The 16,564-nt window shown below is 36.3% G+C and overlaps 1 protein-coding gene across 1 annotated transcript in view; it reads left to right on the top strand.

Annotated features, from left to right (window-relative positions):
* The window catches only part of LOC139717147 (protein artemis-like), a 58,496-nt gene that overhangs the window by 8,726 nt on the left and 33,206 nt on the right, over positions 1 to 16,564 (top strand). The window contains exons 3-10 of the mRNA XM_071628648.1: positions 1,087 to 1,231; positions 4,132 to 4,187; positions 6,702 to 6,803; positions 7,401 to 7,473; positions 8,743 to 8,780; positions 13,030 to 13,132; positions 13,979 to 14,086; positions 15,472 to 15,563. Of these exons, the coding sequence (XP_071484749.1) occupies positions 1,087 to 1,231; positions 4,132 to 4,187; positions 6,702 to 6,803; positions 7,401 to 7,473; positions 8,743 to 8,780; positions 13,030 to 13,132; positions 13,979 to 14,086; positions 15,472 to 15,563 (717 nt within the window). The remainder of the gene's footprint in view (positions 1 to 1,086; positions 1,232 to 4,131; positions 4,188 to 6,701; positions 6,804 to 7,400; positions 7,474 to 8,742; positions 8,781 to 13,029; positions 13,133 to 13,978; positions 14,087 to 15,471; positions 15,564 to 16,564) is intronic.

Below are 16,564 nucleotides of genomic sequence, written 5' to 3'. Positions count from 1 at the left end.
TTTGTTACTGATATTGGAAGTTGAGCTTTGGTTTTTAAATCCATTTTACGATAAAAAGTAGGAAAGTAGTGAAACGCATGTGTTATAATAGGCCCATTCACACAGCCACCAAAAGGAGCTATTATTCCCTTCAGGATTCGAACATGATTAAAAAAAAAAACAAACATTTTTTTTTTCTTAAATGCGAACATATTGATTGTGGCTATACAGTAAGTGAGATTCAAATACTGTGAAAGTGGTTTCTTTCGCGTACAGATACTTTTGCAGTTTCCATTGGTGTGTTTAAATTCGCGGATCTGTGAATTCACAGTTGGCAAAAACTGTTTTATTTTGCACATGAAAACCCAAACTTTAATCCAACTATTTTATTTATTAAAGAGAAATTAAAATTAAATGCAGGCTTACCTAAAATCCCGTCTCTCAAGTACTTTATAACATGCTTGTAGTGTACCTACATTGCGCGGTATCGCTGTGTGTGTGTTGACCATCAATGCACTCAATGCGTGTCTGCGTGTGTGCATGTGCACAATAGCGTTGTAACAAGTGGCGAGGTCAAAACATTTTTGCGTGATGTTAAATTCGCGGTTCAACCTCAAAGCACGAAAAGCGCTAAAATAAAACCACCGCGAAAGAAACCACTTTTACAGTCGCAAGGTGTGTACCATTTTTTTTTATATCCCTAGGGCAAGATGCACATTGGACACTGCAGGACAGTTTGGTCAAAGTTAAGTCCAACTATGGCCTTGCTTGAACTGGTGCAATATAGATTGCTTTTTTTGTTGTTGTTGTTGGCCTGTTTACTCATGAACAAGAGCATAAAAAAGCCAAGATTTGAATCACAATTAGGTATGAAGTACATTTATTCATTGACATCACAAATACTGATATTGTAGCTAGTTACTCATTCATATTAATGAAAGGTGAAGTACAGTGTAACAATAACTAGGCCCTTGCAGTGCTCTGAGGAATCATCCACACACAGAAATGTCTGACAAGTAGCAAAAAGTGAAAGTATTTGTACAATTGTCTATAACTCCTGCATTATTTGAATTTTAACACAGACATTCTTGTTTTCCTGTTCATCAGTCCCAAGATCAAGCTGTACTGCTCGGAGGTCACTCAAGAGTTCCTCTTGTCAGACCCTAAGTACTCTCACCTGGGACTGAGTGTCCATTCCCTGCCCATAGAACAGTCTACTACAGTCATGCTAGCTGATGAATTCAATGGAAATGTAAGACTTTTTTTGTATTTGTAGATGTGTAATATGTAGATGTACAATATAAGTCTTAAAAGCTTTAATTAAACAAATTGCTGCTTGAAAAATAATCTATCCCCCATCATTATTTGCATGCATCAGTTTTTCAAAGGCCTCATTTTTTTTTATTCCAATTTGGAGTATTATGCCCCTCTTGATCCTAAAGTATTAAGTATGATTGTTATTTTTCATGAAATGTATACTGTGGCTTTCTGTTTATCATTGTGAAGGCAAGATTAAATGGATGCAGTGCACAAAAGTATTTTGACATTTGATTTACATGCATAATTGCTAATACCTGTTAAAGGGAACGCAAACCCAAAGAGCAATGTGGATTGAGTGAACGCAGTAACATTGGTAGAACACATCAGTGAACGTTTGAGCAAAATCGGACAATTGATGCAAAAGTTATGAATTTTTACAATTTTGGTGTTGGAACTGCTGAATGAGGAGACTACTAGAGGTTATGACGTATCAGTGGACTACAATATAAAGAAAATATAAAGGGAAGTCAATAAAAATTCATTTTTCGTGAAAATTACACATTCCATGAACTTGATATTGACGTAGTATGTTAGGGGTAGCAATTATTCCCCCTGCTTTCTGAAAGCGTTTAGTCAAGTACTCTTTCATTTTGCTAGAAAAGTAAATTTTTGTGGAATTCCTTTTATATTTTCTTTATAGTGTTGTCCACTCATACGTCATAACCTCTAGTAGTCTCCTCATCCAGTGGTCCAACACCAAAACTTTAAAAAATCGTAACTTTTGCATCGATTGTCCAATTTTGCTCAAACTTTCACCGATGTGTTCTACTAATGTTAATGCTTTTAGTCAATCCACATTGCTCTTTGGGTTTGCATTCCCTTTAACTCTTTATGTTCCACTTTCGCACATACAAATTGTACACCATGCTCGGACAACGCCATGCCAGGTGCACATATTTTGCTTATAGGCATAATTTACTATTTGCAGATGAAATAAAAAGCCAGCATTAGTGCTTTAAAATAGTTCTAAGATGTGAGTTAGGGATCATAGAAACAACCACTATAAAAATTTGGCTCCGTATAATCGCTGTTAAATATTGTTAGATACACAAAATGTCAACAATAGTTATAATAAAAATGTTTCCAGACTAAACCATCTACAGTTATGGTTTATTGAGAAAAATACGGATATCTCCTTGCATTTCAGGCTTTATTGCAAAAATTTTATATGGTAGGATGTTTTGTGATACAACCGACCTACACACATGCATCAAATGTGATATCTTGATTTTTTTTTTAAATCACTGCTCCCAAGGGTAAACAGGACCTTTAAGTGCATAAACCCACCCAAACAGATCAATAAATTGCCAAATTCCGCACTACAATGAAAGCTTCACTAGCGATTCCATTCCTGTCACATGTCGTTTGCATTATGTGGTGATCTGAAATCAAGGGATGTTTCATCTTGGTTTTGCAAGTAAATTCTCAGTTTCTGCCACTGTTTTGCATACAAAAGTCATTCCAGGATAATAGTGTACAGTATTTATTGCACTGGTCATTTGAAAGAAAAATGGTCATAGACTTGTCATTAAATTTACATCATAGCAAAGCTTTGCATTTCCTCTACAACTTTGTTCATTGCCTGTCCAGCATAACAAAAATCTTTAAAAAGTTACATGGATCTGAAAAAAGAGAGAATATTTTCCCCAAAGCATGCCTGCATTGTACATTGTTGCAGTCTCAGAATAATGTGGGATATAATGGGATTATAGATCCTCGAACAAGGTGTTTTACATCGTATTACTACACTTTTGGTCATGTACACTATCTCTCTTTATCCTAGTTTAGAGATGCGTACTGGGCAAGGCTGTTATGATAATGGCAAGGCCCTTTACAAAAGCTTCGTCAATACTAAGAAAGCGTCCTTGTGTAAACAAGGTCCAGATTATCATCATACATAAAGATCAGGTGTAAAGCTCCAGACTTTGTCACCCATGATAAAGTCACAGCTAACGCAACTGAATTACCATGTAAACTCTGCTCAAAACTCAGCTATAAAATCAGAAATCTTCAGTCGGGTATTGACAAAAAAAAAACCACCCCCAAATAGTGTAAAAACTGTATATTGTACCCTCTTCCAAATCCAAATGTAATACTGTTTTGACATATGAAACTTTTACATAAAGCATGCTACTACAGACAGTGTTTTGAATTGAACTGCATTGTGTACAGTTGTATTGTCTTCATATAGTATCCAGCATGGTTGGTTGTGTCTCACCTCTGCAAAATTATTTATCTCAAAATATCTTTATGTGGTTGTTGGGATTGCGACAAAATGTGCTACAGTTGTAGGTCTGACATAAATGTTAGATAAGTACACTGTACATTTACAATGATTAAATTAGTTTATTATTGGAAAGCTGGAGACTTTACATTTTGAAAAAAATCACAAAGGATATCACTATTTGATTGACATAATGGGGATGTTGTGGTTGGTGTACAGATCAGTATAGACAGGATTTGTGTTATGTACACAAATGTACCAATGAGTACTGCCTTTTGAATACTGTCAAATTATTTCGTCTAGATACTTTCATTTGACTTCTCAGACTGCTTTGATGTTAACATGACAATCCCATCTCTTCAAAGTCTTCTGGGAGAAGGTCAAATGTTGGTTTGTTTTTTGTACCTTGATAATTCAAGGATTTTCTTATTGCATTGTTTTGGTTTCACCAGCATGAGCAAAGTTGTATTCAAATCAAAGCTGTTTAACCATCATCTTGATATCTATTGGAAATGTATTAACAAATTTCCCTGAAAGCCAACTGTGATGTAATATTTTACATTAATTACAATCCTGTAGTTTTACTATTTAAACATTAATTCAAACAGGAAGAAAAACTGGTAGTCACTCTCCTGCCTGCTGGACACTGTCCTGGGTCAGTAATGTAAGTTGTTGAAAAATATATATTTTTTTTTTCAAGAATTAATGTTTAGTATTCATGCTCGTATACACCGTACTGCCCCTACTTTGGCAAAAGGAAGCAAGTGACATTTTTATGGATATTTACTTTTTTTTTATTTGGCATATTTGAGGCATGCTCTCTTTAACTGAAAAATCCGAAAGTTACAATTTTGGCCCATTTCTGAGATATTTGAGTGGCAAAAGGAAGTAAGTTACAACCTCATATAATATGATTGTCACTTGCTGCCTTTTGCCAAATTATTTTTATTTCCACACAATCTAAAATACTTCAGCAAAAGGAAGCAAGTAACATCCTTAGATGATAGGATTGTCACTTGCTTCCTTTTTGTCAATTTTTTATGTTTGCTACAAGACTATAATACATACTTTGGCAAGAAGAAGCAAGTAACATCTCATGATATGATTGTCACTTGCTTCCTTGTGCCAGATTTTTCATGTTTGCTATAAATCTAAACTACTTTGGCAAAAGGAAGCAAGTTACATAATGAGTTTCTATGGGAATATCAAAATTCTTCGAATTGTCATAAATGCATCACCATTATGACTTGCACAAATACCAACATTATTTCTCTTCATAAATTTTCATGTTGAAGGGCCTACCCCAAAACATATTTTCTTCATTTGTAGCATTTGAACTCGATGTCACTTGCTTCCTTTTGCCAAAGTAGGGCAGTGTAGGTTTACCCTTATCCTGAATTTAATCCCAAAATGTATCTGTTGTTCTTGCTCTTTACTTAGATTTACTTATATACTTGCAGGGTCTGATCATTTCATTCTAAAATTTGTGTCCCGATCATGATAGACTTAAATACCTGTATTTAATTTATGAATTGATTTTGAATGAATAAAAAATGTATATTACATTAAGGTAAGCCAATATATGGCACGTTGTAAGATGAATTAATGCTTGAGTGTTAGACTGCAAGATACGTAAGTTCATTTATTCTTATGCCTCCGCCACAAAGTGGTGCGGGAGGCATTATGTTTTCGGGTTGTCTGTCTGTCCGTCTGTCCTTCTAGTCAATGAAATTTGTGGACAGCATAACTAAAAAACCTTTTGAGGTATCCTTATGGAACTTGGCATGTATGTCTATTAGCAGGTGAAGTTGTGCCTATCAACTTTTGGGGGCACATGCTCAAGGTCCAAGGTCAAAAGGTCTAGGTCAAATGCTCAAAGTTTCAAGTGCTATTTCCCCCATATATTGTAGATGCCATGTCTGAAGATATTTTCTTGAAAGGTAGTGTATACATGTATTACCCAATTAAGAGTCTCTGGTGAAAGTTTGGGGTCATGAGGTCAAAGTTGAATGATCAAAAGGTCAAGTAAAAATGTGAAAATTTAACTTTTTTTCTCCATATCTTGGAAATGGTTCAAGGTATCTTCATGAAGCATAGTATACATTGTATATGCATGTACTGACTGGCAGTGATCATCTAGGGAATTTTGGATTCATGGGGTCAGAGGTCAAGGGTAACACTTCAAAATTTTACAAGTTCCCTCATATTTATGCAATGCCTGGAGGATTATTTTCTTTTTTAACTTGGTGGATTTATGTTTAACCCAATAGAGATTCTCTGGGAAGATTTTTTTTTTTGTCAAAAAAGGTCAAAGGTCAAAGATCAAGTGAAAGTGCTGAACTTCTTTCTCAGTATCTCGGAAGTGACTCGCGTTATCTTGAAACTTAATACATATTTATGCATGTTTTATCTGACAATGATTCTCTTAAGAATTTTAGGGTCAAAGGTCAAGGGTCAAAGGCCAGTTGAAAATGGTAGCAATTTACTGTTCAATGTACAGAAATTGCACTTTTTCTCTGTACCTTGAAAATTACTAAATGTATAATTTTATGAAAGGGTCAAAGACAAGTAAAAGTTCTAAAATCCCCAAATACAGGCTCTGTACATGCTCTCTCATTCATCCAATTAAACCTACTGTACATTGTAGGTCAAGGAAGGTGAGCATTCAATAAATTTGTGACAAACCTGTCATTTTAATATTTTGCCATTTTTGAGAAAGTGTAATCACACAGAATTGTCTATGTGTGCTGTAGACCTAGTATAGGAGAATCATGCATAATGGCGGAGGCATACCAGCTGCCATCTATAGCGACATTTCTTATAGTTCTATTTTCATATTTCTTTAGTTCTTTTTATAGCATGACAGATAATTTTTGTCTCATTAAAGGTAATACAAAAATCTGATGACAGCATCACCACTGTATTGGCATGACCTTACATTACATTAACCAGTTGAAGATGAGTCCCCAGTATACTCGGACAGTGTATATGGGAAATGCATGTTGTTGCAATATCAGTCCATTCTTAATGGGTTTAAAATGAATGGCTCAGCCTGCTAATATGTTTATGTGTATCTATCTACCTATCTAACTACAGCTGTATCTATATCTATCCATACTGATTATTATCCCTCTACATGTACTTCTCTCTCCCCCTCATATTTTTGTCACTCTTGGAGGTTTCTATTTGAAGGAGAGCAGGGCAGTGTATTGTACACAGGTGACTTCAGACTCGCCAAGGGAGAGGTAGCGAGGCTTGAACCCCTGCACTCTGGATCCAGGTGAGTCTGTGTTATGAGAATAATCTCTAACCAGTTTCTTGTAATGATTCAAATAAAAGGAAATTTAGCATAGCCAAAAAATTCTGCTCTGTTTAGGGCTGAAATAGCACAGTTGAGATCAACTCAAAGCTATTTTGTGATATCAAATGAATATCACCAGAAGGAGCACAGTCTGTGGAAAGTTTATAACGAATTGCACAATGAGCAACAAAACCCTTTCTGTAGTCTCACTTTTTGAAGTGTGCCTGTAAAATACCCTTGTAGCACACTTTGGCTCATGCCAAGGATGTCAGTATTACCAATTGAGCACTCTTTAAGGAAAGAGGGAGATTTAATGCATGTACATGTATACTCTATGGTATTTACTAAATATATTATACGGGAGATTTTTTAAATCGATAAAGGTGCTTAAAAAATGATTTACATGGACAGCTGTAGTTACCAGATCTACACGTAAGCATGTTTGTACATACAGTGTACTTGCTTGTGAAAAAGACTTTGTGTTTTCCCATGTTTGATGGGTAAGACCTAACTTGTAATGATTCCTTGTGTGAAAATATGTTAATTCCATCTGTGTCATCATCTTCTTGTTTTCAGAGTCAAGGATGTAAAGAGTGTATATCTTGACACTACATTCTGTGTTCCAGAGGCTTTACACATACCCAGTAGGGTAAGTTATGCAGGGATTGCAGTATGTGCATTTTATATACAGATTACTCTCACTTTGTTACTCATTTCAATTTGTTAGGCTGAGAAAAGAAATGATAGATTAACTGTTAGATTCTACCCTGGCATTTCTTGGCTTTGCATGAGTTCTATCCAGGAGATGATTGGTATTAGTACTTACTGGTAGTCAGACTACTATGCATGGAACTTTCTGCAGTGATCATAAAAAAGCAACATACAGTATGTGGCCATGCATTGATCACTTAAACAACAGAATTCTCCATGCAATTTTAGGTGAATACCCAAAATAGGTGACATTGGGTCAGCCTAGTCAATTTTTATTATTGTGTGTGTGTTTTGTGAAAGAGCAATTTTTATATGATGGAAGAATTTGGAGTCATAAAAGGAATGGGGGATTTTCTTTTTTCAGTTTTTCTTGAACACTTTTTTTCTGTCTGTGCAATTAGGCAAATTTCCTTTTCATTCCCCTTTACACACCATTCAACTTCAACTCTATTCACTTTAGAAAGTATGTTGGTATTGCATTGAAAGTTGGTATTAGGCATGCATAGAATACACCGGTATAAATGTGCAAAATTTTGACTTAATTTGATAAGCTTCGTAGTAATTGCCATGGATGTCAGTGTCCTGTTCCTTGTCCCATTCATTGTTGTGTACAGTACTACTGGGTGAGATGAAGCAAACTTCAAAGCTTCATTTCTCAGTGAACACCTTTCCAGAGAGTCTACTTTCTTTCCATTATTCAGATATGTTAGGAAAGTTCATTTGTATTGAGTTTTGTGTCATTTTAAAGCTTCAAGCTTGCTTTTTCAGAATGATCTGCCCTTAGCTAATGTGTGTGTGGCTTCTCTTTGAGGGTTTTGTGATAAAATGTCACATGTGGTACCAGAGCATTATGCAGGAAAGATATTAATTGGGCTGTCAGGATTTCAACCAGCACTGCGTAGTATGCCAAAAATAACATCTTCTTTTGTCTGCATGTAACTTTACATATTTTTTATACTTTAGTGAAGTAGAGCAAGCCCTTACTGCCAGTGCATACATTTATTGCCAATTTACACTACATGTGTGCCCTTTATGGGAGCTTTTTCTTATCTTTTCTTTTTACAATGTGTCATGGATCTCTTCAATAATTTACCCATATTAGAGGTGCAGTAGTGAAAGGTTCATAATGGAAGGTTTGCATACTTCATAAATAATCATAAAGAATTGATTAGTCATAACAATGATATCTTTTGTATGTAACATACAGGAAGCCTCTAAAGATGCTCTATTGGGACTTGTTGAAAGGTGAGACTTTCTGTGCAATTCTGTACAACTACCACTTTGAGTCTGTATGCCCATGTCTACTTTTACTTGTGCCCAGTTTGTGCATTTGATTTGTAATGTATACATATTTGAATCATGCTAATGCCTCCAATTGACTGTTCCTGTGTACCCTTTTTATGCCAATGGGTCAAATGTGCAAAAATTTCACATTCCTATGAGCAGGAAGTTAATGTGGCTTGCAGAGGAGTAAATGAATAGCATACCATGACCATTTAGTCAGTAGTCCACATGGTATCACATAACTTCTATCATCAATAGGCGTTTTCACATCAGCCCTATGTTTTGAAATAGCGTGCTATTTTCTGACTTGGGAAATTAACCCGATCACGAAATAGCACGTTACTTGATGATGTGAATACAAATTAGTGTGCTAACTGATCGAGAACATTTCTCGAGTCCAACTCGGGAAATTTCCGAAATAGCAGGACAATTAATGTGAACTAGCGCGCTTCTTGATAATGTTCGGGCTGATGTGAATAGGAAATGAAATAAGCGCTAATTTGCGATCGCGAAAAATGTCTCGAGCTTGGATTTTGGATTTTTATCGGGCTGATGTAAAAATGCCTATTACAAAGTGTGTTGCTGTAAATAGTTTGAATGGTATTTCAAAGTGAGATTTTTCCCTCACTTTGATTAAGAAGTACAATAGTGTTTTGCAGAGACATGGTTGAAATGTAAAATCGCAATAATTTCAGATAATGGTGTTTCACAGGAGTAGAGAATACAGATGCATGTTTATTTGTTTGTTGCATATCATCGCTGGGGCAACAAGACCTCGTATCTACAAAATGTCAAATGTTCAGGAGAGCCAAAAAACATGGTGGCCAAAGCACTATAGCGAATGGGATAGCCTTTCCTTTGGCATGCTGTGGTGGCTTCATTTTTTGAGTAAGACAGTTTGGAATTTGGATAGGACATCACTTAACCCATTACTGTATACGCTATATATTTCGCGGGGTTTTATTTTCGCGAATTTCGCGAGTCGGGAGCTATTCGCGAATTTTACAACACGCGAAAATATTACCTTCCAAAATGAATCCCTTGCCTTGATGATACGAAAATTTCAGTACTATAGTAGTATACCATGTCATCTGCATGGCTTACCGAACAGACCATATACTGTACTGGCTAAGCTTGTTTACATACATATAGCACGTCCACGTCTACCTACGAATACTGTAGAGAGCCAATCCATTATCGCAAGGGGACCACTCGTCAGAAATCTAGCGCGATGGATTTACCACTTCAAAAATGTTGAATTCTAACTTACTAGTCAGCAGGGTCTGGTAAGTTTTTTTCATGCAGTGTATAACTAGTATCATTCTTATTTGCTAGTAAGTTGAAAATTCACACTTTCTTTGCCACTTCATATTTTCTCTGGTCCCCCAATCGCGAATTTAACCACTCGCGAAAATGTGTGACAGCGGCAATTCGCGAAAATTTATGTACGCGAAAATTATAGCGTATACGGTATTTGCTATTAACTCTTTATTTGCCATGGTGGAAACCCCCTGTGTGCCACGTTATTCTGAGACATGAAGGTAGTGGTGCTTTGAGAAAGAATTCTGTTTTTATGCCTCCGCCACAAAGTGGTGCCGGAGGCATTATTTTTTTCGGATTGTCCGTCCGCATTCGTTTACGCGATAACTTGAGAAATATGCCAAGTTAAAAAAAAAAACTTATGAGTGAGATTTTCATGACTCGGCATCTCAACGAGCGAATGTGCACCCGAGCAAGGGTGTGGGAGGGGTCCCCTCCCCGTGGCCTCCCACGGTAGGGAGCTTTTTCAATGTTTAGCTCTTAATGGTGCGATCAGGTGCATACTTAAGTGACTCTTTTTTACTTATTTTGAAAGACAAAAGGAAAATATAAAGCTACAGTATGCTCATTATTAGTGGCCCAAATTGCAGACTTTGCCCGATGCATGAGAAAAATGGGTGCCATGCGTGAGATCGTGGGACGACCCCTAAATGCTTGAGTCTCACTCAGAATGCGTGATACTTGGTAGCTCTGTATGCAAAAATTAACATAATTTAGCATAAAAAATATATTTTTTTAATTTGACCTCGTGGTACTTTAGATTACATCATAGGCATTGTGTGTGCCAATTTTCGTCGCGATCGTGCGGTCGACGGCCGAGATCTGGAGCCCCTCCCCCCCCCCCCCCCCCCCCCCCCCGGCTCTGTGATCTACCTAAATAGCCTAGCCTAGTTAGGGTTAAATGACCAGTTGCTACATTACTGTAAAGTCACGCCTTTTGCACATGAAACCATGACAGAAACTCACAATTTACACGCAAATCTAGTTTGGAACACTGCTTGATAGTCAATCGCCACATAGAATGCAAGCTGTATGTGAGAGGAACAAAAGCACGAGAAACACTCTCATTGTACCGCGGCATTAGGCGATTTATTGATCGGTTTGGGCGGCTTTGTGCATTTGAGCAGAATATGCGAAGTTGGCACGCCGTCGACTGAGTCGGACGTGCGAATGTGGCACATAAAGAGTTAATCCAAAAAAGTCATTTTCATCAAAATTGCAGATACAAGGTCTTGTCACCCCAGCGACGAATTATATTCAATCATACCTCGTAACCAATAAATTTCAGAGTTTTTGTGGCGAAGGTGAAATGTTAGTAGCCTTGATAGCTAATTTCTGAAGCAACCTTTCTATAGTGGTAAAGGTCATGGTTTTTTCCACTGATAACCAATAATCGTAGAGAACATTTCGGCCAAGGTTTGCAAAATGTAAATTTGTGCTGTAACCAGTACTCTGAATGAGCTTTTTGGCACTTGCCATGGTGTTGCTTTCATGGTATCTAGCAAACCATTCAACCTGTATGAGAAAGATTTTAGTTGGGTTTGTTTGTAAACAGTATTGAACTAATTTATGCCTTTGTTAAATGCGTGTGAACTTTGTTTAAAGTGGTAAACACAAACATGCATATAAAGTCCTTGTGAAGGTCTTTGATGACATTCTGTACCTTACTGCTTTAACAAAATGTGTAAATATCAACAAAATGTTTTTGATACTTAAGAATATGCCAACTGCTTTCATTTCAGTCATTCATGCATTTACATCTATCAGTGTACACAATGATAAAGCATTGAACTCTGTGTAAAAGAACTCTTATTTGTTCATTGGGAAGGAGAAGAAGTAAGGAAAAAAAAGCTGCAAGACAAAGTGGCAGAATTAGAATAGAATGTTTCTGATCTTATTGTACATACCCTAATTTCTATTTTCTTCTTTAGTCACAGGTATTAAGTAAACTGAAAAAGATTGTGAAAAATACAACTGAATAACAGTGTGTAGTCTGACAGTCATACAAGCAGAAAAAGCCAAATGACCCATCATCACTTCTGGTTCACTTCTTGGTAGACATACAGACCTGTATTGTACAGGAAAAATGAAACAACTACCACTTTACACATAACCCACACAAAATGAAAGTGTGTTTTATTTAACTGAAAATCAATCTGAAAATGCACAAGAAAAGCAGCTGCAGAAGGGTATTTCCAAGATAAAATTGTACATTTCAGGAATGTTGCTTTATTTTTTTTTTCTAATGTGAATTTTACCTCAAGGCAAAATGATCTTTGGGAACACTGATGATAGACAACTTTGCCCCAAAAATGCCTCAAACAAGGACAAACAAGCAAAATATTACAACTTATGCCAAAATGAAATTTTAGGGTGAACATATGTACTGACATGTTGTTGCTGGGATGACAAGATCTTGCATCTCAAATTTAGGTGAAAATCACATTTTTTTTCTTTTTTTTTTTTGTAAATCAATTACCAGAAAACCAGTCAAGTGATGTCCTGTCCAATTTCTAGCTGTCTGACCTCCAAAATGAAGCCACCCTGGAATGTCAAAGATAGGCTATTCCATAGTGCTTTGACTGCCATGTTTGTTTGTTTGCTTGTTTGTTTTTTCACCTGAATATATTACATCTTTGAGGTACAAGGTCTTGTTGCCCAACAGGGATATGAAGGTCAAAGAATAGATGATCACTGTGAATTTGTTGTTTTCGAAATGAATGGCTATACATTGACCAGAAAAGATAATAACAGCTCTTAAACTTCTGTTGAACACTGTATTTTAATACCATTTTGTGACTTTATAGTAATGAATGTACGTTACAAGGCGTGACACAACTTTGAGGGTTACTTTCCTTAAAGCCATTTACTTATTTTCCCCATACAAAAGGCAAATCACACGTAGCCCTGGTCACATGGTGAAGCTTGCTTGCAAGGCAAAGTATGGCTATGAATTCTTGTTTGTGGAGATGAGCAAGACTTTCCATCAAAAGGTATTTTTATAATTAACTCCTTCTTTTTCTAGAAAGGGATTGCAATTTGTTGTTGTTGTTTTTTTTTTTGCAATGAATGGTCAAGACTTTGATTACTATTGATATCATCTGCAATCAAGTGGAAGTCTTTCCTACAACCCCCTGTGACAGGTTCTGTGGTAGATAACCATGTATCAACAAAATGAAAAGCGTAGAAATAAATTAAATTCTTATTTTTATAACTTTGTGAGTTGTTAGTAATATTTATATTATTTAATATTATTATGATTACAACTATTATTATTATTATTGTTGTTGTTGTTATTGTTGTTGTCGTCGGCGTTGTCAGCGTCATTGTCGTTGTTGTTGTTTATTCGCCATTTGCAAAACCATAAAAGCGATGACAGATAAACAAAACAAGCAAAATGCAAGAAAACATAATGTCAGGCTTTCCCTGGTGAGCTTCCCTAAGGAGCCAGGTTGGAAAAAAGCAATCAAAATCACTATGACCCTTGGGTCTCTCCAACCAACTTAAGGAAACACATCAGGGAGTAGTTGCCTAGTGTGATACACCAGCTACTCTATACCTTTGATTTGAAAGGAAAATGTAACAGTAGGTGAAGTGACCATGTACAAATTAAAAAAATGTCAACAAGGGATTTTAAACAGGAAAGTAGAAAGCTCATTTTTAGCTTTTACTTGTGAAGAAGTTTGCTTTCTATATAAGCTATAAAGGAACAAGCCTCTTTATGAACTGACTGGCACTTTGATACAATTCAACATTTGCCGATAAAGTTAAATGTTCTGCTGGTTTCTAAACATTTTGAACATGGGTGTTTTTTGTTTGTTTACTTTGTTTATCTGCAGGTCCATGTTTCAGAAGGTGTGATGAAGCAGTATGAGCGTGTCCCTGAGCTGGCTAGACACCTTACCACAGATGGCAGTTCAACTCAGATTCATGCATGCCGATACAGTGTACACATTCCCTACTCAAACTCTTTTTCTCTGTCTTGTGTGTTAGTTACTCTCAAGATATAGTAGTTGTCCTTGAATGCTTCAGAAAAACAAAAGTTGCAACAGCACTGAAACAGCACAGGCTATCATCAGTGCAATAAAGTGGGAAGTGGACACACATTAAGGATGGGCAAGGCAAAATTTATTCTTACTTGTGCTTTGTATCTGGCTTGAGGTATGCCATATGTAAGGCTGTGATTGCGTTTGAATAAATGAAATCATACATAGTACTGCTTCCATTTCTAAATGTCCCGTTTTAAGATGTGTCGATCATGGGCGACCAATATCTGATGACCCTCAGTGTATCACCTAACTGGTCTGAAAGTGACAAGTTTCATATTTGTTCTAATTTTCTTTTTAACATCACAATAGCTTTCATATGGTATTGTCACACTTGAGTATAGCCAACTTTTTTCCTTTAATGCTATGACTGAGTGCATGAACTTGTTAAGAATGAAAACTGTCCAACAGAGCAACTTCTTTTCACAGAAGTAGAAAAAAAAAATATATCGAGAAGTATAAAAAAAAATGGTACAGTAGCACAATAGATTTGGAGGCAAAATTACAGATAGTAAAATTGAGAAAGGATAAGGGTGTTGTGCAGGAATGTATTGTCACACAGAATACTGAAAAAGAATAAGGGCTTGTGGCATAAATTGACAGTTCTGTCTTTGTGTGATGGCCATAGAGGTTAGTGTCTTATCAAAGAAAAAGGGTGAGATGGAAAAGCAAACTCAGTGGACAAAGTCTCTTTATAAATCATTAGAGCATTTTGTGCCCTTTGTCATGACCAGAGTTTGATCAGTAGGGGGCTTTATATCATTTCCAAAATAAATCACAACATCCAGTTACATCTGTTGGAAAAATGTACCTTTGCATCTTATATTATGCTGTTGTAAAAAAACATTGAATGGGCAAATGCATTGTTTATCATGTGTTGAGTAACAGTGAGTAATGCATTTAGTACAAAAGTTATCATATGAAAATATACAGCAATATAGCCATGCATTGATTTACTTCAAGAATTTTGGTGGAAGAACCATCTAGATGCATGGCTCAGTGTAACTGGATGCACACAGAGACAAGCAAATATGCAAATGATCATGGACACTCTGGAAGTAAAAACACTTGTACAGTGCAAACAGCCAATCAGATTGCTAGAGATTCCTAGACCCATTTCAGACTATGATATGATAAATTGTTTAGGCTATCAGTGATTTAAGGACAAGATTAATGAATTGTAGACAATTGAGTATTTTTCTGATGAACACTGGTTGATATCGCTTCCTTTCTTTGAGTATTTTTCTGATGAACACTGGTTGATATCGCTTCCTTTCTTTGTACAGTCCTGTTCTCTAGAGTCTGCATCAGATGTGATGCTAGTCCAACCAAGCACCATGTGGTTTACAAGCAATGCCAGACCTGATGATGTGGTCAGGTAAGGTACTCTCTGTCATCTTTAATCCATTTTTTAAGTTACTCAGTGGGAATCACCTCAATGTGCTCATTATTATGCTTCTTTTTGTTTTGTTTTGCTATGTTTAGGCCATAGGCAGACTGATAATTACCAGTATGTAATGCTTAAACATCCTTCGATAATAGTGGTTTTGGATGAAATGTCACTAATTTCAGATTTTCTTCATGGTTCTGGTGTAAATTAGTCGCAAGCATTGTGTTTGTGTATATCATGTGATAAAAGGGTCATTAAATAGTTTGTACATATTCTGGAGATAAAGGGCCAAACTGAGTTTAGCTCTTCCAGATCTAGATGTAGTAGAGGCAAGTCATGTTATAGTTAGATCTCTGTGGAGTGAAGAATGAAAGTTGCTCATGAAAGTAGCAGTCCGTGGTGTCCTAATTTTGCCCCTATGGGGGAATGTGTTGATGGGGGAGCAAATCGGATTATCAACACAAAAGCAACACGAAATGATTTGTTCACTGCAATTGCAATGATGATGATGATGAATTTTGTATTTCCCCAAAATATTATGATTTTGGACAGTAATTCAGAAAGAGATCCACAAACTCAACCCATTATTACTTATGATCATCTTTGGACAGATTATGTGTAGTGCAGTTGTACAGGTGCTGGACTGCACATGCATATACTGCCTATGCTACCACCATGACTATAACAGCAGGGCATTAATTAGCATTACACTTCTTGGTTCCATAATCAGAGAGAGGATGAGTGTAGTTAAATTATGGGATTTCATTCATGTGTTTGTATTTATTCATTGTGGTGTTAAGATCACTAATACAACAAAATCTCACAGCGATTTTATTTTTTACTGTTACTCTTCATCAGTTAGATTGTATGTTCGATTGATATCATGAACACCAAATGAAAAAGGAGGAATTAGCCTGGGATTTGAACCTGTGTCACCTACAGCTTACTTGGACAGTGGCATAAATTTCCTTTATTCTTTTATCAAAATC

The sequence above is a fragment of the Diadema antillarum genome, unplaced genomic scaffold (genome assembly GCF_040938485.1).
Source record: "Diadema antillarum isolate AM-2024a unplaced genomic scaffold, OU_Dant_1.0 scf00000072, whole genome shotgun sequence".
NCBI lineage: Eukaryota > Metazoa > Echinodermata > Echinoidea > Diadematoida > Diadematidae > Diadema > Diadema antillarum.
The sequence above is the reverse complement of the archived record's forward strand: the minus strand, read 5'-3'. Positions and strand labels throughout refer to the sequence as shown.